General features: G+C 52.3%; 2 protein-coding genes and 1 long non-coding RNA gene across 6 annotated transcripts; 1 reads left to right on the top strand and 2 right to left on the bottom strand.

Annotated features, from left to right (window-relative positions):
- Positions 1-6,997: 6,997 nt before the first annotated feature.
- On the bottom strand, positions 6,998-9,114 carry LOC105092685 (uncharacterized). Of its 3 annotated transcripts, none has more exons than XR_004133129.2 (3): positions 8,623-9,114; positions 7,920-8,045; positions 6,998-7,236 (listed from the first exon to the last, which is right to left on the bottom strand). It is a non-coding gene; the product is annotated as an uncharacterized LOC105092685 (long non-coding RNA). The 3 variants fall into 3 exon arrangements; XR_010378794.1 differs by having other exon boundaries at positions 8,386-9,113; XR_004133128.2 differs by having other exon boundaries at positions 8,977-9,054.
- A 15-nt stretch (positions 9,115-9,129) lies between these two features.
- Positions 9,130-10,956, top strand: LOC105092680 (cytochrome c oxidase subunit 5B, mitochondrial). The gene is made up of 4 exons (XM_010984402.3): positions 9,130-9,304; positions 9,871-9,944; positions 10,095-10,194; positions 10,757-10,956. The coding sequence occupies exons 1-4, from the start codon at positions 9,202-9,204 to the stop codon at positions 10,867-10,869; spliced, it is 390 nt and encodes a 129-aa protein (XP_010982704.1). The 5' UTR covers positions 9,130-9,201; the 3' UTR covers positions 10,870-10,956.
- Positions 10,957-13,016: 2,060 nt separating this feature from the next.
- ACTR1B (actin related protein 1B) lies at positions 13,017-21,790 on the bottom strand. 2 transcript variants are annotated; one of them, XM_031441153.2, is made up of 11 exons: positions 21,599-21,790; positions 19,573-19,637; positions 18,269-18,344; positions 17,131-17,256; positions 16,686-16,810; positions 16,253-16,448; positions 16,020-16,112; positions 15,761-15,935; positions 14,624-14,685; positions 14,288-14,328; positions 13,017-14,094 (listed from the first exon to the last, which is right to left on the bottom strand). In XM_031441153.2, the coding sequence occupies exons 1-11, from the start codon at positions 21,644-21,646 to the stop codon at positions 13,992-13,994; spliced, it is 1,110 nt and encodes a 369-aa protein (XP_031297013.1). In that variant the 5' UTR covers positions 21,647-21,790; the 3' UTR covers positions 13,017-13,991. The 2 variants fall into 2 exon arrangements, with proteins under 2 accessions (XP_031297013.1, XP_010982693.1); XM_010984391.3 differs by having other exon boundaries at positions 16,232-16,448; positions 21,599-21,789.
- Between the last annotated feature and the right edge of the window lie 687 nt (positions 21,791-22,477).

Below are 22,477 nucleotides of genomic sequence, written 5' to 3'. Positions count from 1 at the left end.
GTCACAGTTGACTACGGTACTTCATCAGAGCTAAGATGCCACTGATTCTCAGAGCACCGCAATTTTCTGTGCCACTACGAAAGACAAAAAGCCGCCAGGGGGACGATGGCACAAAGGAAGACACCATCCACTGTGGACCTGGCTCAACATCGAGCTGTTAAAATGGGAACAAAGATGCATTCTAGAATCAATTAAAAAACAATAATTCTGGTTAGTCTGACATGCTTCAAGCACTGTGCACTAGGTGTCGAGACAGGAACACAAGAGGGGACAAAGGTGACGATGTCATTGCCCCCCTCCAGCCAAATGGGGAGACACACTCAACATCTAAACTTGACTTCTTCTGTTGTCTTCCTCCCTCCCAAGCCCCCAACATCCAACCAGCCAGGATCCTATTCAATCTCACTCATATTCTTTCCAGGCTAAGGGCTGAAACCACCTCAGTGTGTGGACGGCTCTCTGGTCCCGCAAAGCTCCCTCCTCTTCAATCCAGGCCCGGGACTGTGACTATAACACACTTCATTGCAGGACTAGTGCCTCCCCAAATTCAGCAAACTCATGCCCAAGACCTTTTTTGTTCGTTTATTTGTTTTTTTTTTGTTTTTTTTTTAGGGGGAGGGAGGTAATTAGGTTTATTTATTTATTTTATTTTCGGAGGAGGTACTGGGGATTGAACCCAGGACCTCGTGCATGCTAAGCATGCTCTCTACCACTTGAGCTATCCCCTTCCAAGCCAAAGCCCTAACATTCAGCCTCCCTCCCCAGGCTCTCCCACTCACCAACACCATCTCACAGTGTGATTTCAACACAATGCCTCACCTTTCTGTTCTTTCACCTTCCAGGTTACAGGAAAGATAAAATAATCTGTCTTAAAGTGTGACCACCAGGCCAAATAAACTATGGAATCCAAAGTGCTTTGGGCCTCAACGTAAAAAGATTCGTGATTAACTCAGGATACCACCACCCTCATGCTTTTATGAAGACTGCTTCTTCAAGATGCCTTGTTCCTAACACCATGCTCTATGTCTGTCCTTTTAAACAAATATTTAATAGTTCAAGAATGTTAGTGAGGGCAGAGGCTCTGGTCAGCAAGGACTCAGCTCACAATTTGAAAGATGGAAAGAGATAAGTTTCATCCACAAAGAAAAGACCAACAGTCTCCAGTATCATAAACCACACATCCATCAAACTGGGCAGGGGCTGGGAACAGACCGCCTTTCCAGCAAGAAAAACAGCAGCGACCCCTTTGTGCCCCGGGGAACAGGAAAAACAAACAAACAATAGTAACAAACCACCAAATCAACCAAAGCATAAACCGATTCCAAATTAGTTCTAAGAAATTTCCACCCCAACAAAGCAAACTGTGCCTTGGTGACTGTGTCCCCCTGGGAAAGGAGGGGCTGACCTCGGGTCTGGGTCTAGGGCAGTCTCGTGCAGGATCGGAGTGCAAACACACACGCGGGGCAAAGGAATCCAGGAAAGTAAGTGCCAGGCAGGAGGCAGTGGTGTGAGAGCTGACACTGGGATTGCGACCAACCAGAGTCCCAGTGGGGCCATTACTGTGTGGCCACCATGGGCCCCCTGAGGGTCCCCTGCCTCAATTTTCTCATCTGCGAAATGGAGCTGGCCAGCCTACCGCCTGAGTGGCGGGACCAGGCCTGCACAGGGAGCCCTCACCACGAAGGGCAGGAGGGCAGGGCTCAGCAGGGCTGGAGGCGTGGCAGGGGACCAGGTCAGCTAGTGGGGAAAGAAAGCGGGTGCAGGCCTCCAGGACCCTACATATGGAGGACGGGTGACTGGTGGGCAGGCCGGGGACACGCGCGGGTCCATACCTCCAGGGCCTCCCCGCGCCCCAGCGTCCACCTCTGCGGGCAACAGCGGTCCAGCACTGGGCTCGCGACAGCGGCTCCCGGTCCTTCCAGGCCGCATGCGCAGCCCGGCCACGTGTGCACCCACGCACACCCCTCTGCGCAGGCCACCCCCGCCGGGGCCCTCCCGGCAGCCTGTGCGCCCCCCCGCCCCGCCTCCCCCGGAGTAAATCACTGAATCCTCTCCTGGGCACAGTGGCTCCCACTTAACAGATGAAGACTCCGCGGCCCAGGGGAAAGGACCACTTGCCAAGGGCACACGGGCAGGAGGGGCTGGCGTCAAGATTTTATTCCAGAACAGACCAGGCCTTCTGACGCCTTGGGTTCTTTTTCACACTGAGACGCTATAGGCGCTGTGTGGAGAGAGCACGCCGCTCGTAACCACCATCCCCAATTATGATTCGCCGCTTCTTGCTCTGAGAACAGACCTGTCCTGGGCATGCGTATCTGAGTTTGTGTGAGTGTCGGAGCGTGTGTGCACACACGCTTTGGAGGATGTCGGCCCTCAAATTCACACTCGACAGGTACTGGCTGAACCCCAGTCCTGTGCCCGGCACTGAGCTGGGCCATTTACACACATTAGAGCCAAGAAGGGAGGCTGACAGGCAAGGTCAAGGAAACAGTTTGGGGAAGGCCAGGAGGAGGCAGTTAGCAATGGGAAGGGATCTAAGAAGATAACTTTGTAGAAAGAGTCTGGGGCCTGGCAAATGTGACCTTAGTGACAGAACTTCAGGGCATAGTGTGGTCAGAAGGCAGGTTGGGTGAGACCGTGTGTAAGTGGTTGCTGAAGATGTGGCACAGGAGGGGAGCAGCTCTTCTAATAGAAGTCTGGCCAAGAAGAGGGATTGATGACAGAGAGGCGTTGTTCTGAAGGAAGACTCTTTGTGTCTCAGCATCCCTGGAGGCCAAGGGAAGGTGCCTGATGCAGGGAGCGGAGGAGGAGGCCAGCAGGTGAAGGAGCAGCCTTGGGGAGGGGAGACCAGAGGGAAGGGATGAAGGAAGGGGAAGAGGAGAGAGAAAGAGGAAGAGCGGGGAAGGGAAGCTGAGTGAAATACAAGATGGGCAGGGCTGGGGCTTAAGGACAGTGAGTGAAAGAACTGCCAAGCTCCTAACATCAGTGGCTCAGCCAGGGGCGACCATCACAAGCCTATCATGGTGTGTGCTGCTCTCCAGCTGTGCTGGCCACCTTGGAATTGGGAACACAGAAAACAAATGGGTGGGCAGAATTAGTGTTGGGATTAACAGGCAAGCGAGCAAGGAACTGAGATGTCAGTGACAGTGTGGCCAAACCATCTGAGCAAGGATTGCCTTAGCCAAGAACCACACTGGTTGCTTCCTGTTTGACCCTCTGGGTCCACCCTCTGCCCTTCTCCCGACTCTCTCCGCTTGTGGGGCTGACCTCCATGGCCAGCATAAAGGAACACCTTTGTCTTCTAGTGGCCAGTTAGGCAGCAAGGAAGGTGGGAGGAGAGAGATGCTGGGCAAGTAGGCATCTCCACCCTGCCCTCTCTGCCAGGCTCTGGCAGTGGTACTGCTCCTCTTGCTGCCACAGCTCTCACCAGGTGCCAACACCGCCTGGCCCAGGTGGTCAAAGCATCCTGCCGTGGCTGCCCCTGGTCCTCACCATCCCTGGGGGCTCCCTCAACCCTGTGCACCCCTCTGCAAAGTCCTCTTTTAACCTCTTCCATGTGGTTCGGTGGGCCTGGAATGACGAGGAGAACAGATCCAGCCAGTGGGCTGGCCCAGTAGGAGGGGGGTGGAGGGGGAGGGAAGGGGAAGGGACAGGTGGCTGTAGAGGAGGACTGGGATACTAGGACTTCCCAGGTGGGCTCAGGTTCCTCTCTGGAAAAATGAATGGGGCTCCGTGGGGCTGGGCAGGGGGATCAGTGGATGAGAGAAGGGTCCTGGTTGGGGAAGGGTAGTAATTCAATTTTTCTGTGTGAGGTGCCCTCCTGGTTCACCAGACTGCTTTTGTTTTTTACACACACAGACACACACACACACTTTAAATAGGAGGCCTCCACAGACCACTCTGAGCCCTAGCCCCAGCCAGGCCCCATGCTGACAGCAGTTCCATGTGACACATTTTGGATTTGTAGCGTCTGCACAAAAACATTTGGTTGGTTCTGACCTGGCTTTTCTGCCAGAAGGGTCCTGGCCTTGCAGGCTGCCAGAGGTTCAGCCACTCTGTCACATGGTCCTCAGGCCTGCCTAGGGGGCCCTTGGGGTCTGGGTTGTCTCTGGCTGATGCAGGATGGGGCGAGCCCTCCTGCCACAGCCACTGTCTCCCCTACCCCTGTTATAATTAAAAACTGGCCCTACATCAGCTTTTGTAAAAGGTCAGAGCCTCTGTGGTCCAGTCAGAGCTGCTCCTTCTGGCGACAGAAATGCAGATTAAGTCCCTTTTTTGACTCCATTCCTTCAAGCTCATGTGAACTTGGCTCAAGTGAGGAACCTCCCCCCTTCTTGTCCTTGTGATAGATTCAAGGCGCAAACCATATTGTACTCACTCTTAAATAGTGACCAGCCTTGGCCCATGGAAAGGACTTGATATAACCTCCCTCACATTGAGTCTCTGCAAATCAGATACACAAAACCCCAAAATAAATTTGACTAGCTGATTAAAAAATATTTATTTCATTTCTGAATACATAATACATTCACACAGTAAAACAAGACCCCCAAATGGCAGAAGAGGTCTGCAGTGGAGTGGTCACTGGGGCCGGGAGGAGCTGAACAGCCTGCCCCACCTTTGCTGCCCTAACACTACCCCGGGGGGCAACAGCTTGGGTCCCTGGCTCGCCCAGCGGGCCAAGTACCTCCAGATGCCACAGAGTGCGCCCCAGTGACTGCATTGCCACCACACCACTCCTTCACGCCAACACGGACGCAGAGATAATTACTTGTATTGGTTTTCTGCATATCCTTTCAGAGTTCATTTAGGTAAATACCAGCAATTATGAATATACTGAATAGACAGTTTTTTAAAAAAATTGATTGATGATTTTTAAAAATTAATTGAAGTATAGTTGATATACAATAAGTCACAGGTGTACAATACAGTAATTCACAATTTTCAAAGGTTGCACCCAATTTATAGTTATTATAAAGTATTGGCTCTATTTCCCACATTGTATAATATCCTTGTAGCTCATTTTAATCCCCTACCCCATGTTCCCCGCCCCCGCCCGCCCCCCACTGGTAAGCACAAGTTTGTCCTCTGTATCTGTGAGTCTGTTTCTTTTCTGTTATATTCACTAGTTTGTTGTATTTTCTAGATTCCACATACAAGTGGTATCATATAGTATTTGTCTTTCTGTGTCTGAATTATTTCACTAAGCATAATATCCTCCAAGTCTATTTATGTTGCTGCAAGTGGCAAAATTTCATTCTTTTTTATGGATTTTTCCATTGTTCATCTATGTACCACATCTTTATCCAGTCATCTCTTGATGGACACTTAATTTGCTTCCATATCTTGGCTATTTAAATAATGCTGCCATGAACATTAGGGTGCATGTATCTTTTCAAATTACTGTTTTTGTTTCTTTTGGATTTACACCCAGACTTGCTGCATCATATGATAGTTCTAAATAGACAGTTTTTAAGTCAGTATTAACAGGGCACTTAGAATGTGTTAGGCATGATTCTGAGCACTTTGTGTTAACTCATTTAGTCCTCAAAACAGTTCCAGAAGTAGGTGCTATGCCCATTAAAAAAAATGAGGGGAGGCTATAGCTCAGTGGTAGACTGCATGCCTAGCAAGCACGAGGTCCTGGGTTCAATCCTCAGTACCTCCAACAAATAAATAAATACAACCTAATTACCTCCTCCCACCCAAAAAGCAAACAAACAAAAAATGAAACTGAGCCCAGCAGTTCACAGAAGAGGAAATGCAAATAATCAATAAACTTACGAAAAGAAGCGCAGCTCCCTTAGAGGTCAGGGAACTGAAATACAAACTCTAACAGAACCTCATTTCTCATCCATCAGTGGGCAGACTTGGTTAAGGCCAGTGACCCTCACATGTGGAGGTGCAACCTGGCACCCACAGCATGAACTGCTCCAAACTTTACTTTGGGGAAAACAATCTGGTAGAATTTATTGTCATGTTTTATGTACACAGCCTCTCACCCTATTGCTCAGAAATGAAGGTTCCAGAATATAAAGCTATATGTGACTAAGGATGTGCATCACAGCATTGTTTGAGAGGCAAAAAATGAGAACCATCTGAATATTCATCAAGGGGAAAATGGCTGGGTGAATTCATAGATAGTACATTCATAGTGGGAGATATTATGCAGCAATTACATAAAATGAGTTGGATCTCTATGTATTGATCTGTGACATCCACAAAATATTTTTTAAGTGAAAAAAGCAACTTGCTAATAATTTGTACAGTAGTGATATATTTTTCTATTAAAAAAGTTTTTTTTAACTTTTTTTGTTTTTTGGGTGGGGGGAGTAATTAGGTTTATTTATTATTTATTTAATAATGGAGGTACTGGGGATTGAACCCATGACCTCCTGCATGCTAAGCAAGCGTTCTACCACTGAGCTATATCCTTCCCCCTGTTTTTCTATTAATTTACATTTCCCTATTTTTTAAGGGAGGTGGCTATTCATTTATTTATTTATTTATAGAGGAAGTACTGGGGATTGAACCCAGGACCTCGTGCATGCTAAGCATGCGCTCTACCACTTGAGCTATACCCCCCTCCTACATTTCTCTATATTTTTAAGAAACATCCCAACATATGCACTTGTTTGAATAAGGCTATAGGAGCATGGAGTAGTGATTCTCAATCAGGAGTGATTTGCCCTCCAGGGGAACACATGGTAATGGCTGAAGACATTTTCGGTTGTCACCACTAGGGGGCGCTAATGGCATAGATGTTGAACATCCTGCAGCGCGTACAGGAAAGCACTTCTCCAATAACCCTGCAAAGAACTTTCCAGTCCAAAATGTCTGTAGCACTAAAGTTGAGACACCCTGGCATAAAGAAAAAAAAAAAGAGTAAACACAAAACTGTTAACAATTAATTTTTTCCTTAAACATATATGTTGTTTGACTTATTACAATATGCGTTTATTTTGACCACTAAGAATTATCTTATATAAGTGAAAAATAATACTCAATAAAAGTTTATTGTTTTGGCAAAGACAATGGAGCAGGAAGGATGGGGAGGTTGTTCTCGAGGCCAAACTGTTCCTCAAGGAGACATTCAGGGGCAGGGGTGTAATTGGAGGCCGGTGGAAACGAGAGGCAGCAGGGGATGGATGGAGACGCCCTGGAGCCTGGTCCTGACATTGGAGCTCATCCGCATAGACTGAATAATCCCAGGGCTTTCGTAAACTGAACATGAACCTGCAAAAACCATCCTATGATCAGACAAGCCTACTGTGAGAGAGAGAAACAAGCCTGAATTCTATTTCCATTTTATAGCCTGGAATAAATCAGGCAGGAGAGAACCATAACACATCAGAAGTGAATTTTTCACTCGTCTGCTGAGAGTTGGGTTAGTAGGTATTTCTTGGTAAAGAGTAGTCAATTAAGATAGGGAAACTCTGGCTTAAACTATAGGAAAATTAAACAAGGATTCTCTGGTATGTGCTTAATCAGAGCCCTTAATATGCTAGTACGTGCACCTCCAAGAGGGTGGTTATCAAATGCAGAACTTCCCTATCTTGACCAAGTTCTTTTTACTGAGAGCATCTCCTGAGACTAGGAGTCCATGGAATATACTCTGGGAAATACTAATCTAGTCTAATCAAGTTTTACTGATGAGGAAATGATGGCCAAAAGAAAAAGTGACTGGTTGAGTTAGCTGGTGGGTGGGATTCCCTCCGAGAACACCTGTTTTCCAGATCCGAGCTTCCCACCCCCCGCCCCAGTATTAAACATCTAACCACAGGTACAAATCAACTACAGATTCTTGGGGAACATTCCTAGAATTTAGGGAAACTGTTTCCCCGGTTTAATTTGGAGTAGTTGCAGTGGTGGTAAGGGAGAAGGGAGTAACAGTGGAAACCATTCAAAGCAAAACCCACCTTTAAAGAGGATCCAGACACTTCTGGCTTTAGAGACCATTTTTTCCTTGGTGAAGGGGGAGACTCATGAAGGCCAGATGCGCGCATGTGAAGGAATGCTCCACCAGGTCATTTTGAAAACATAACCTGCACAGGACAGGTGGGAACACCTGGGGCTTCAATCCTCCCCAAATTACCTCAAATTGACCTCATTGGGCCAGAAGAAACCCTACAAACCTGATTCTGTATATTCTATCCAAGAAATAAATTTACCAAAATTTACTTGATTCTACTATATGCCAGGCGTCTGCAAGGCACTGAAAGTCCAAAGGTGAATAGAGTATAATTCCGGCTCTGAAGGAAGTTTCTATCAGACAGGGAAACAGCTGCAAGCAGCCACACTGTGACAGCTGTATTGATGTGAACTAAGTCCTAGGAGCCCATGGAAGGCAATGTTTACAAAGCTCACCCGAAGAAGCTTGCTTACCTTAGCTTGTGGGCAGTGGGGGAGCTATGGAATATGTTTTCAGTTTTAAACGGAGACCTTTGGTCCTAGTACGTTCTGGGACTCTTGTTTCTCATTATCACCTCCCTTCCTGCTTCCCCACCCTTAACCTTTTCTTTAGTTAACAGCCTCCTGGTGCAGCCACCCCTTCACCAAGGGCCTTGGTCCTGGGAGGGGCCCTAAATCTGGCCCTCCCTTCCTCCCGGTCCCCAGCCTCACCTCAGGCCGGGACCTAATCACCTCAAAACCACTGTAACAGGAACTGATGCTAGACTGAGGGTAGGTCCAGCCCAAGTTCTCACAGGCTGGACAAGTTCTCACACGTTCGCAGTGTCTCCCACACTGCCAGCAGAACCATTATCACAACCAGCCCACTCCTAAATTTGGACCGTTTGGGGTCCAGCAAGTATCTTGACAGGCGCGGGCTTAATATCTTCCAGCCTCCACGTTTAGTGAGCACAACTATCAGGCAAGAAGCACAGGAACTCAAGTGTGGTTGCCCCATCCCACGGACGCAAAACGAGTTGCACCCTATCCCACCGTTAGTAAATGGCAACGTCCCCAAAAGCCTACAATTGAGAGCCGGACCGTCTCCAAGCCTATTCTACCTCGCAGCGGAAGCAGCGCAGACTTGCGCATGCGCAACCTTTTCCGCCCCGCCCCAGCAGAGTCACAGGAGTGGAGCTGGCTCGGGTCGAGAGGAAGCGGAAGCCGCACACTGGAAAGAAGGCCGCCCCCGGAAGTCCCTCCTGCTTCAGAAGCCTGTTCCCGGAAGTGCTGGTGTTTGTAGCGGGCGTGATGGCTTCAAGGTTACTTCGCGGAGCTGGAGCGCTGGCCGCGCAGGCCCTGAGGACCCGCGGTCCCAATGCAGTCGTCGCGGTGCGCTCTATGGCATCTGGAGGTAGTCGCCCCGCCGGGCGCACCAGGGACCTGCGCCGTTGCCCTCCCGGGGTGGTGTTAGGGCAGCAAAGCGGGGCAAGGCCGTTCAGCTCCTCCGAGGCCCAGTGATCGCCTCACGTACCTGAGGACCTCAGGCTCCGCTGTTAATATCTCCGTTATTCTTGGCCGCTGCTTCTGCCGACCACTGAACTAACCCTGCTGCGGAAGAATCCTAAACGGAGGTGCTGGGTGACCTTGGTGGGCAGGGATTACAATCGGGACGTAGGGGCGGGGGAACTAAGCCGTCATTCAGACCCGCGCCCACCTCAAGTTGGATGCATTCCACTAGAACTCTGATTGACCAGCTTTTATAAAAAATGTGTTGAAAAGTTGGCCTGCGTGGTTGAAGGAAGAAGAGATTCCCCCGTGTTGCCACTTTTGGGTACCGTGACTCTGCTCTTTAGGGGACAGTGGGTATGGGTGGCCTCTAGGAGCCTGTGGGCCCACTAAAACTACAGAAATTTACATTTGTGTATTTTCCATCTTGATCATTTCAGACGACATCGTAATTCAAGTGTTTTTTTTCAGGTGGTGTTCCTACTGATGAGGAGCAGTCTACTGGGCTGGAGAGGGAGGTCTTGATGGCTGCCCGCAAGGGACTGGTGAGAAACCCTGTTCTCGGTTGCTCACATGGCCTCGGATGGGATCAGAGCAGTCTCCTCTCTGGGATCCTTCGATCCTGGAAACCTGGCTTGTGGGAACCTAGAGAGTAGGGGTCACTTGACATAGTAGCTCAATTCTTGTCTTTTCAGGACCCATACAATATGCTTGCCCCAAAGGCAACCTCAGGTACCAAGGAAGACCCTAATTTAGTCCCCTCCATCACCGACAAGCGAATAGTGGGCTGTATCTGTAAGTACTCACCACTATTTTCTTATCCGTTTAATACAGCTCACTGTACAGGGTATCTTTAAGCTGCTTCACATCTTTTGGTGTGTGTGTGTGTAAAGAAGGTATGTGTGTAAACAAGTTGTTCGAAGGATCTTGGCCCTTTCAAGCCTCTCTGCCTGAATAGGTCATCCTTACTGCAAAGAGGCCTGGAACTTCAATAATACTGGCTCACTGGAGAGGCAGCATACAGAAGGAGTATTCATCTAGAAGATGTTTATTGTACTTCGTTTTTGCCAGACAGCATGTTAGGCACTAGCGATACCTATCAGAATGGACCCTGTTTTGGGATTCTGCATAGACAGGAACTGTTAGAACCTATGGTGACTCTGCTGTGAGGTCAGTTTACTCACAGGTAAACTCAGCTTCAGTTTCTTCATCTGAAAAAAATGGGGAGGAGAGCTTGAACTGATCTCTTCCGTTGTTGGCCATAACTTTGTGTATCAGAGATGTCTGAGGAAAAGAGGTTATGTCCCAAGTCTCTTCTCCTAGGCTGGATGGCCTTCCACCACCTTTTTTCTTTTAGGTGAAGAAGACAATAGTGCTGTCATCTGGTTCTGGCTGCACAAAGGCGAGACCCAGCGATGCCCCAGCTGTGGAGCTCATTACAAGCTGGTGCCCCACCAGCTGGCTCACTGAGCCCCTTCACTCATCACTCACTCAAGATGTGCTGTCAAGTTTCTTCTTTCCAATAAAGACTAGCCGTTACATTGGCTTCTCCTCCCATAGATGGCTGGTCTCACTTCTTTCCTGTATTTTTGGGACGGTATTGGTAATTCTTAAATCGGGAATAGCTGTCTGTTAATACAGCTTGCCATCCACGTGCTTTTGTACGCTGAGATTGACAACCCCCTGATGTAACAATTGCAACCTCTTCGCACAGGGGAGAGCATGGGCTGCAGGAGTCAGGCTGACTGGACTTGCAGTATTGGCTCCATCATCTAGTTTTGTCACTGGGGCATGTTCTCTGAGGGTGGGCTGCATCTTAAAAAAGGTAAATTCCTTGTGAGGTGTTTGGAGTAACATATAAAGAGCCTGGCAGATGAAGGTCCTCATATTATTGTTGTAAAGACAGAGCAGCCTTTTGAGGAGAGTTTTGGCTTTGTAGTCTCGAGGGACACAAGTTCAAAGCTTAGTTCATGGGGATACCACTAGCAATATCTAGAATACGGGACAGTTCCAAAATCCAGCAACTAGTTTCTTCAAGTAAACTGGAAAGAGAAAAAAAGGTAGGGAGTACCTATCAAATCAAGTGGACATGAGGCACATACCAGCCAAGAGCAGTGTGTGGACCTTGTTTGGATTTTCATCTGAAAAGACCAATTGTAAAGGAAAAAAAGTATCAAACATAAATATTCAATATTTAGGGATTTAATTAAATTTTAGATGTGTTAATGGAACTAGTTGGTTTTAAAAAATACACTTTAGCGATACATACTGAGGTATTTAGGAGTGGAGTACTTAGGTGTCTGGAATTAGCTTTAAAACAGTGGCAAGAAGGAAGAGAGTAATTTGGGGAAGGGCTGATCCACTGTAGCCAGGTACAAGAGAGGTCACTCTTCTACTTCTGTGTACATTTGAACTTTACGAGGCAGAAACAAACAAAAGCCCAATTCAGTCACTGCATACTTGGGACACGTTGGACAATCAAGTTCTCAAAAGCTATTTTTATCTGAAATAGTACATTTCCATTTTGTTTTGGGATTAGCCACACAGGTGGCTTTGGTTACTACTGCCACAGAGTTGATCCAAACCAGCTCTTTAAGTTGAACTGATGATGGGGGAAAGCCCCTTCCTTCATCTTGCCTTATTCCTCCTCTTAAAGGTACAAAGCTATTGCCTCCTCACCCCGTCTCAAGCATTTATCTGCCATTCAAGCCCCTTCTCTTTGGGAAGGGGACACACAGATAACCATGTATTAAATCTACTGCTACCACTCCCCACTTAAATGCTGCTATAAACAAGAGTTACCCAGTCACTTTGTCATAGACTGCTTTGGTACCGCCCCTAAGCCCTCCTGCCTGGTCTGTCTCCTGCATCCCCTTTTTTCACTGTTTCCCTTTCCAACCAAAACTCTGCTTAAAGTGGGCTTTTGACTCCCCACATTATCTGGTCTTCCTCCCTCATCTCCAAACCCAAGTATGTTTTTTGGGGCAAAGATACGTCTTGTTTACCCAAACACATGGCATCTCCTGGATATAATGTAGGTGTTCAAGTACTTGATGAAGGAAGGAGAGGGCAGACACTCCAAACTCATTTCTCACTGCTCCCTCTGCCTCCGCCACCCTTCCTCTCCTTGCCATGTAGCGTCTTCCTTCAGAACCCAGCTCATTAACATAGCCTACTCCAGCTCTCCTATTACTCCCCTTCCTGACTCCCTGAATTGTCTGAACTCTGAAACTGCATCACTGTTGGCCTGTCGGCCTTAGCCACACCTAAGCGGGGCAATAGAGCTGCTCAAACAGAACAGGTGAGGGCACAGATGCACCAAGCCCCAGCCCCACCTGCCACAAGGCTCCAACCAGGGGGGAGGAAGGCAGCCTGATCTCTGCTTCCAAGTTCTCTGCTTCTCCTGGTGGACCGCAGCAAGCGCAGAAAGGGCCTGGGGAATTCTGTCACCAGGTTGAGAGCCCAGCCTCCTGGGGCCTCCCGCGCCATGTTGCCCCGCCAACCGCTGAAATCTCAGGCTTCTGAGCTAGAGCCAGTGCCAGGTTGTGTTGGTCCCCAGGGCCGGCTGGGCAAACAACAGCATGAAGAAGCACAAGAAAACAGAGCCACACACTGGGCCTTGTCCGTAATTATTACTATAATGATTTACAAAAAAAGTTTTTTTCAGGCAACTGTGTTAAATTATTGTACATATCTGGGACAGGGAGGTGGGGGTCCTGGCCACAGGGTAAATGAAGACCTCTTTCGTGGGAGAAGGATATGTGTCCCCCTCTGCCCCACTAGGTCTGACTCCTGATTTAGTGGCTTCCCCTCAACAAATGAAAACCATTAACCCTTCCTGTCCCGGGTACTGGGGTGAAGGAGAGGGAGCAGCAAGTCAGTGAAGTGCTTTGAAGGGGAGAATGAACACACTATGGCTACCTGAACCCCTGCATCCTCTGCCTTGGCTCCAAAGGATCGGACCCCCGGCCGGACCCCCTCACTAGGGACGGAAGACTGCCTAGTACCCAGCCAACACCAAGGTATCTACCCAGGAAGGTGGGAGGACAGTGTGAAAGGGTCAGGGATGCGGAGGGGTGGCCCTCCGGGCTACCCTGTCGGGTCAGGGAGAGGAGGTGGCGTGAGAAGCAGTGACACACCAGCGGGGAGCTGCTGGCCACCCCCTCCTCCACTCCACGCCAGGGCGAGTTACACAGGCAACTAGGCGCTCTGGCCCCGGGAGGAAGCCTGTCAGAGGAAACGGGGGTGTCTGGCCTTAGCTTGGGGAAGCAGCCCCAAGGCTCAGGGCAAGGAGCCATCGGCCTAACTGGCTCTGCCAAGGGGGATACCGAGAACAGTCAAAGCTGGGGTCCTCAAGTCACATCTTCCAACTCAAGCCTCTCACCCATGCAGCTACGTTACCGTGTGTGTGCACGTGCGTGTGTGTGTGTTGGGGGAGGACTGTGAGGAAGCACTGTTGCACCACCTGCCCGGGGTTCAGGGCATGCAGGGGGCCCTAGGCCTAGTATGTGGACCTGGACCAAAAAGGGTTAAGGCCTCTGGCTCCCCTTTCCTCCCATTCTCCCAATGTGCTACACCCTCTTCCTTGGGCGCTAAAAGGTTTTCCGATGAATAGCACGGGAGCCGTCCTCTTCATATTCCTTTTTGGACACCCACATCTTCTTAAACGTGTCCAGCGAGGCCAGGATGGAGCCACTGTGAGGACCGAGGGAGGGTACTCTTGCGGACCTGAGGGCTGAGCCAGCTGCCTTCCCTGGTGCTCAGAGCTCCACTTCCCTTACCTGGGAGGGAAATCCACCCACCTCCACCTGGCATGGGCCAACCCTGGGAGAAGTGTCCAGGGCACAACGGTCTCCTCCCAGAGCCCTCCCCGTGAGCCCCGCCTCACCCGATCCACGTGGAGTACAGCCGTTCCTGAGGGGCCGAGATCTAGAGAGAGCACATGGCAACGTAACTGCCCTGTCCCCACCCAGCAGCCCCCGTCCCCGCCTTGGGGGGCCTTTCCCCAGAGCCCGAGGCCCACCCAGCAGCCCAATCCCCGCCTTTAGGGGCCTTTCCCCAGAGCCCGAGGCCAGGCAGCAAGTGCATCGGCTGGGAGCAGTGGGAGCAGCAAGGCTGGGCTGGGCATGGACACGAAAGGGTGTGAAGGTGGCTCTGACCCTTTCCTCCCTGGGTCAAGGTTGCCCAGCACCCCGTGCCCCACGGGGATTTCCCCTAACCTCACCTTGATTTTGACGTCCTTTGGGGCAAGCTTCTTTACTTCACTTAGTAATCGGTCACCAAAACCTATGAACACAAGGCTGGCTGAACGCAGGATCCACATCCGATCCCTCACCACTAGCTCCCCTGCATCCAACTTCTGGTGCCCCACCTCCAGCTGCTGCCACCCCTGTTTTAGGCGTTCTTGCTGGAATTGAGGGTGGGGGCGAGCTCCCCAGAGGCAGAAAAGCACCGTGCCTGGTGGGCCCAGCTCCCTTCCTTAGGGAGGCAGCCAGAGATGTGCCCCCAAGTCAGCTCTGGCTGACCCTACGCTCTTCCTCGCCTGACACTCCGGAGCCAAAACCACCAGAAACAAAGTCAAAGGCAAGTGACAAGTCAGGAGAACATGTCCGCTGTTTCTACCCAGCAGAAGGGCAAACAGCACACACAGTGTTGGGACGGTGTTGGGGGGCTCTCGTCCATAACTGGTGGGGGCGGAGGGGGCACAACCTCTCAGAAGGGAAACTCTGGTGATACCTACCAGGGAACAAAGGCACATACCCACCCTCCAACTCAGCAATTCTACTCCTAGGATTTATCTTTTAGGTATATTCTCATTATGTGAAATGACAGGGCATGAGGTTACCCACCGGAGCATCTCTGTGATTAGAAACAATCGTGACCACCTCCCAGGCCACCCGCAGGCTAACGGTTAAACAGTACGCCCAGGCCATGTTCCAGACCACACGGCCGGGTGAGAGAACTCACACTACAGGGAAGATCTGGATGTGGTGCAAAGTCAAAAACACATGGTGTGGATCTTGAGAGTGTGCTGTGATCTGTGTAAACAGGAGGTACTTATCTGTGCACAGGTGTTACTTGCAAAACTAACATCTGTAGGGAGGGAACTGGGTGACCTGAACAGTGGGAGAAGGCAGACTTCATCTAATACATTTGGACCTCATTAAACTTATCACCTACTTACAAAGGAAATAAAATTTAATTCTAAATCTTTCTCTTAAAAAAAAAAAATAAGCTCACTCATCACCAAAAAAACCAACAGAAAATGAGCCAGGTCCCAGGGTCCAGGAAGCGGGCTACAGTCTGAGGGTCCAGCTGCCCTTGGCCTCCACATCTTACCACCACCTCCCAACTATGGTACCTTTGAAAAGCGTGGAGCCACCCGAAAGCACGATGTTGGCGAACAGCGTCCGGCGGAGGTCCATGTCGGACTTGTGGATGGCGAAGGCCAGCACCTCATGGAGCCCCTCGCTCTCGTCTCCTATCAGGTCTGGCTGGAACAGCAGCTCGGGGGCCCGGAATCGCGCCGGCCCCACCTTGGGATCACAAGATTGAGGCAGACAGGCCTCTTCTCGCTCTGGGTCCCAGCATCACCACCCACGGCCGGCCCAGCAACTTACGTCAAGTGTGCTGCCGTCGGGCAAGGTGTACTGCACCTTCTCTGTCTCCAGAGCCTCGTCCTTCTGCGGGTTGATGGACAGGTAGCAGGCCCGCTGCGGTGGGCAGGGACACAACCCTCAGAAGGCTGCAACCGGGACACCCGCACCTGGGCCTCAACCTCACGCCTGGGCCGACCACCCAGCCTCGTTCCCCACCTCCCACCCTTCGTCACCTCTTTGATGGTCCGAACAACCTCAAACTCGGCCGAGGTGTGGAAGTCCACCCCTTCCTTGCGCAGCAGCAGACGGAGATAGCGGGAGATGTCGCGGCCGGCAATGTCCACCCGCATGATGGAGTGTGGCATGGCAAAGCCCTCGTAGATGGGGACAGCATGGGTGACCCCGTCCCCCGAGTCTAAAACCACTCCTGTCGTGCGTCCTGTTGCGTACCTGTCACCAGGTCAGCATCCCTTCACCTCAGCCACTGAGGCAGTGGGACATCCTCACCCCTGGAAGGGACCCTGGGACACATGCATTATCTGGTCTGAAAAAGGGACACGAGGAACTCCCTAAAGGGACAGTCATTGGGGCAGTTTCTTCAGGGAAGTTAGACGCTTGGGCATCCCAAGCGGAAGGACAGCGACGGGGAGGGTGGAGGCACAGGGCCCAGGGTCAGGGAGCACTCACAGGCTGAGCACTGCCTGCATGGAGATAAACAGGGCTGGCACGTTGAAGGTCTCAAAGAACACCTCTGCCGCCTTCTCCCGGTTTTTACTCGGGTTGAGTGGAGCTTCCGTTAGAAGAACAGGATGCTGCGAGAGACAGGAGAGTCATGGGAGGATGCAAAGACGCACTGGCCCTACAAGGATCTTTCCAGAGCCACCCCGCACCCTATGAGCACGTGAAGCCGCAGCCTGCCATCCCTCCCGAGGGCACTAGCTCATCATGGCCAGCGGTTACTCTTCCAAAGATCCAGCTCTCCCCGGGAAATTCTGCTTGGCAGCCACCGACTGTACAGCAGGCCCTAACGAAAGCCAGAGGAAACGTGGAGGCTGGACCAAAGAGGCAGCGGAGCAGGGAGCGGGCACCGCCGGAGACCCGGGCGCCTGGCGGGAGGGCCCGGCGGCCACACCTCCTCGGAGAAGGTCTGCAGCTGGTCCTTGGAGTAGACGTACTGCCAGATGCGCTCCATGTCGTTCCAGTCCCGCACCACACCGTGCTCCATGGGATAGCGGATGGCCAGCAGCCCCCGGTGCTCCTGGGGAGGGAGGAGGCCAGCTGTGGCACCAGACACTCATCTGGCAACTGCTTTCTGCCCTCCTGGGAGCTGCCCCGTCCTCTGCTAGCCTTGTGGCAGGTCCTGAGACCAGCACAGGTTCATCTGTCCACCAGCTTCCCAGGCTCTCAGAGCCCAGCCTCCTTCAACTGGCCGGAACCAGAGAGGGCGGCAATGTGCTCCCTCCCCATCCCTCGGCCTGCTTCCTGGGCTCCTCCGTACCTCCCCACCGCTTCAGTTACTGCTCCTGTCACCGCCAGGAGCCTCTGTGTAGGCAATCTTACACGGTCCCCTCCTGCGGTCACTTGGTGCCACCGCTCCTCCTGGGCACAGCCAGATGCTGTGAGCCACCTCTCCTCCCAGCTTTTAGCCCGTGCTCATGTCTCCCACATGGACCTGCCCCTCTTCTTCTCTCGACAATGAGCCCCTTCCTGCCCGGCACCACTTGGCCTCCCTCACCCACAGCTGAGGCTCCTACTGACCCCATCTCCTGAGAGCCCTATTCTCTATACCCCGAGTCCCCAGTACCCCGCTCTGTGTTCCCCGGTGCTTAAACTACACTTGCTTGTTATTCCCTGCCACCCCTGCCCCCATTTGCTCCTCCTCCCCAGGGCTTCATCCGGCCGGGCAGCTCCTAGGTGTCCCCCCAGCTGGAGCACAAGAGGTGGCCCTCTTATTCGGATTGGTTGTCAAGTCCAAGTGATTCAGACTTTAAAGTTACTTTCTAATCAGTTCTTTCCTCTCTAGTTTCCAAGCAGCTTCTAAAAGATGGGGCATGAAGTGGTCTGTGTTGCCCTATGCAGGAACCACGGTCTCATCTCACAGAGCAAAGGGACCAGAGTGTAGTACTTCAGAGCTGGAGGGCAGCCAGCAGATGGCCCCAGAGAACAGATTCCCAGGCCCTCCCTGGAGGTACAACTCTGACCACCAGTCAAGTCCCCTGGGACAATGAGGACCCCCAAACCCAGGCAGAGACAGGCTCCACAGGTATCACCTCTGCTTTTGGTCCGATGAAGAGATCCCCTTCCAGGGCTCCAGCCATCACCCGCATGTGCTTGGGGCGCCCGACACTGCGAGGAGAGGTAAAGTCAGGGAGGTGGACAGGGGACCCAGCGGAGCCAAGTCCAGGAAATTCTGAGTCTAACTCCAATGGTCAAGAGGGTAACATACACCAGAGCATCGGGATGTGGTCACAGGGAAAAGGTCAAAACCTAGGCCTATGGGACACTGAATATAGAGCAGACCTTGGCAGGACAGAAGACAGGGTCAGAAGAAAAGCTGTCCCCTCCACATCTCACCAGCCCTCCCAGAGAGGGCGGAGAGCTCTGGCATGTCAGTCGTTCACAGCCCAGCCCTGGCAGAGGGTCAGCTTCTGCAGCCACGATGACTCAGCCCACACTCTTGATTCCAGGAGGGCAGGGCTGCCGCCAGCGTGTGCAAATCAAGGAGGAATGGCCCCAGGATACCGGGTCGTGGGTCCTGCCCACACCCTTCTCTCACTCAGTCAATCCTACCCCTTCCCCCTGCCAGGGCTTCCGGAACAGAAATGCGGTTCTTGGCAGACCGGACGAGCTACCATTCCAAAACCTGACCCAAGTTCCCGGCACATAAGAGGAAGCTCTAATTACACTCAGTGTGAGTTAGAAAGGAAAGCTGAAGCCCTGCTGCGTGCTCCAGGCTGGCTCGGTCTTCTTGATACAGCCAGCCGCTTCGGGGCCTTGGGACTTCCCTGCCCCAGCTACGGCCAGTAAACTGTAAAGCGTCTGCCGAGGGAAAACTCCCTGCCAGGCTGCAGTGGCCGAGGGAGCCCTCCAGGCTTCTTCCAGGCTCTCACCTCCCTCTTTCCTCTGCCACCACTGTCACCATCAGGCAAAGCCTCCCCACGCCTGAACAAAGGATTTCCCAGAGTCTGAAAATAAAGAAGCCCTGGAGAAACCACTTCCCAGGAGGGAAAGGGTGTCTGCGCATTAACTCCCCACTCTTCCTCCTCTGAGTTGAGGTCTCTCTTCTGAAGCAGCCTCTTTTATCCTTGCTGCTGCTAACACGCCCTGTCCCTGGGGAATCCTGGTGGTTTCTCCTTCCTCCTGGCTCGAGGAGGGACCAAAATCAGACTCCAGAGAGGAGGGGAAGAGCACTTGTCTTCTCTTTCCAGAGCCCTTAACAGCACCAGCTTCACAAATCTGGTGTTTTCCCCTACAGGTGGGGGCAAGAGTTGGCCTCAAAGAGCTGTGACACAGGACCAGTGTTCTCCCCCAAGGCAAACCAAAGGGTTAGGGATGCTGCCCGAGCAACACTTACTAGTTTGGGAAACAGTATTTGGGAATCTGGTCTCCTGCAAAGCCAGCCTTGATCACCCCCGAGCCCTGTAAAGAAAAACAATGCTTAGCTCTGGGCAGTTACATCTAGATGAAGGCAGTGCCTTGCCGTGGAGAGAACTGGCTGTATGACTAGGGCAGCCCAGGGAGGAAGCCTGAGATCCTGGCCAAGAGGGCAAAGCCATTTACAAGGACACAAGGGTTCAAAACTGGGGGTGATTTTGCATCCCCTCCTCCAAATTTGACAACAACTGGGGTGGGGGAGCTGTTACTGGCATGTGGTGGGTAGGGGCCAGGGATGCTGCTAAACAGCCTACAATGCACAGGACAACCTCTCATAAGCAAGAATTATCGAAGCCAGAATGTCACTGGTGTGGAGATGATAGAACCATGAGGTACATCCTCCTCTGCGCACTCTAGGGTTAGCTCCAGGCAGGAAGAATTCACAGCAGTACAAGCTATGCCCCAAATTCAGCCAAAAGCAACCCCTAAGCATAGTTTTTCTCCAACAGCCCCTGAGCCCCTCCCCTCAGCAGCCACTGACTACATACAGAACCAACCAGAGATCACTGGGGGCATGGGGACAACTGGCACCTCTCCTCAAGTGGCCTCTCAGGAGACTACAGGAGAACTTGGTCCTGCCACTGCTCCAGCATGGAAGCTGGACTCAAAATCGTAAAAGGGAATCAGGCATCTCGCAACCTCCCACCCACTGCAGGAATCAGCATCTCAATCCTGCTTCCCACAGATGGCCATCACAACCCTCTGGGTCTGCAGAGCAGAAATAAACATCCCCAAGTTACAGAGGAGTGCCTGGAAGCACAGAGGGACCCAGCAGGTGGCCCTCTAAACTCAGAAACCTGCCAATTAGCCTCAGTGAATCATTTGCCCGCCAAGAAAGGAAGTGGCCTGATGGAGGGTGCATCCCTAAGCCCAGTTCTAGCCTTCTTATTAAATGTCCTCTGCCGGGACTCGGGGCACTAACATGGGTACTCCAGAAAAGACAGCCGTTGAGGAATTGCATGGGGGTCACGTGAAAAGGAGACAGATCCCAGATAAGAAGTGAGTCATTATCAAAAACTCCAAGGCTCATACACCAGAGGCAGGCACCCAGCTAGGGGCAGATCCATAGATCCCTGCCTTTCATTTTTCTCCCGTGAACCAGAAGGTATGCTGCGCCCCAGTGCTGAAGGACAAGAGCACAATGGGGCCAGGCAACTTTCCTCCGAGATTTCCAAACAATTGCCCCAAACTGCTTATGGGTCCTGGGAAGAGTAGTCTTGAATTCTCTCCACTGCCATGCCAGCTGTGGAACTTCTGCTTGGCTTAGGGAGCACTTCAGGAGAGGGTCAAAGCAGCCAAGTGGCCAGCCAGGTAGTAGCGGCTGTGTGGCTGGCAGAACTTAGCGTGCATTTTCCCCAGTCCCAGAAAAAGGGCGCAGTAGGGGCTGCCCACTTGAGATCCTGCTTGGGATGCAGCCCATTGGGAAGAGCTGTTCTAGAGGTCATCAGGCCAACTCTCTCCAAAAGATGGGGCTAGCAGTGTGCAAGAGGACAAATGCCGACCCTCCTCCGCTCGGTGGGGCAGCCAGAGCCAAAGGAGAAGTCAAGGGGCTGGGGTTGAAACATGCCCAGTGACCTCGACACTCAACCGAGAAAGGTCCGGGGTGCGTCCCCTGGCCTGACACACAGAAACATCTGCTGGGGCTGCCTGGCTGTCACTCTAGCTTTCCCGGTGCTGAACAAGGACCGCCACTCGAATGGGACCCCTGCCTCTCCTGACCTCCCCGCCCAACTCAGGGAGGGCTCGGGCTGCGGCTCTGCCGCGCCGGCTGGGGGCTGGCCCTGTGGCCCTGGCTACAGGATCAGGTGGGCGCGCTGGCGGCCGGCGGGGGTGGTGGGCAGGCAGTGAGCGGAGGACCAGCAAGACGGGCGGGGGTCCCTGCGGGCGCTGCCGCGTGTACCCCTGGGGACGGGGCGCCCGCCCAACCCTCGGCTGCCGAGCCTCACGTTGTCGATGACCACGGGCTGGTTGGCGATGATGTCGTAGGACTCCATGGCCGGGCCGAGCCGGCCCTGCCCCGCAGGCGGGCTGCAGGAGGGACCACCAGCGGGCGAGCGGGCAGCCTGACCCAGACCGCTGCAACTCCCGACGCGGCGCCGCACCCCTCCCACTCCGAGTGCGCAGCCTACGCTAGCCCGGCGGGACTTTCTGGAGGGCGGGCCCTGTGGCCAGTCACCGCTCCCACCTGGGCGGATTGACAGCGGGCGCCAGGGGCCAGCTGCGGAGGTAGGGGCGGGGCCTCCGGGTGCTAGCCAGCCAATTGAAGCCTCCGGGAAGAACTGCCGGGGCGCTTCCAAGATAGGCTGCACCGCGTGGGAATGACGTCATGGCCCGCTCTTAAAGAGGACGCGGTCCGAGTCGGGTGGGCTGGGAATTCACCGGTCCAGGGAGACTGCATTCAGGAGCCCCAGCACCTCCGGCCACGCTTCTTCTTGATCGAGCAGTCCCCGAGGAGGCTGGCGCTGGATATTTTACCCAAGGCATTTCTTTACTCAGCACTGAGGAAGATCCTTTTCCTTGTAAATTAATCAAGCACCTGCTATGTGCTTGCGAAGCACTTGTACCCACTCTACAGAGATTACTGTATTACAGTAATCTGTATATTACACTCTTGCAGTAACTGTATCGGGTAGTTGTATGATTATTCCCATTTTACGGATATGGGAACTGAGGAGCCTCACGTTTGAGTAACTTGCCCCAGGTTATCCAACTAGTAGCAGCTGGAATTAGCACGCGGGCAGCCTCCGGCCGGCCGTTCTGTGATCAGTTGCTGCAACAGTGCAAGATATGGAGTCCTGAATTCACTTCTAAACTGAGCCTCAGTT

The sequence above is a fragment of the Camelus dromedarius genome, chromosome 33 (assembly GCF_036321535.1).
Source record: "Camelus dromedarius isolate mCamDro1 chromosome 33, mCamDro1.pat, whole genome shotgun sequence".
Taxonomy (NCBI): domain Eukaryota; kingdom Metazoa; phylum Chordata; class Mammalia; order Artiodactyla; family Camelidae; genus Camelus; species Camelus dromedarius.
This window is presented reverse-complemented; position numbering and strand designations above follow the sequence as displayed.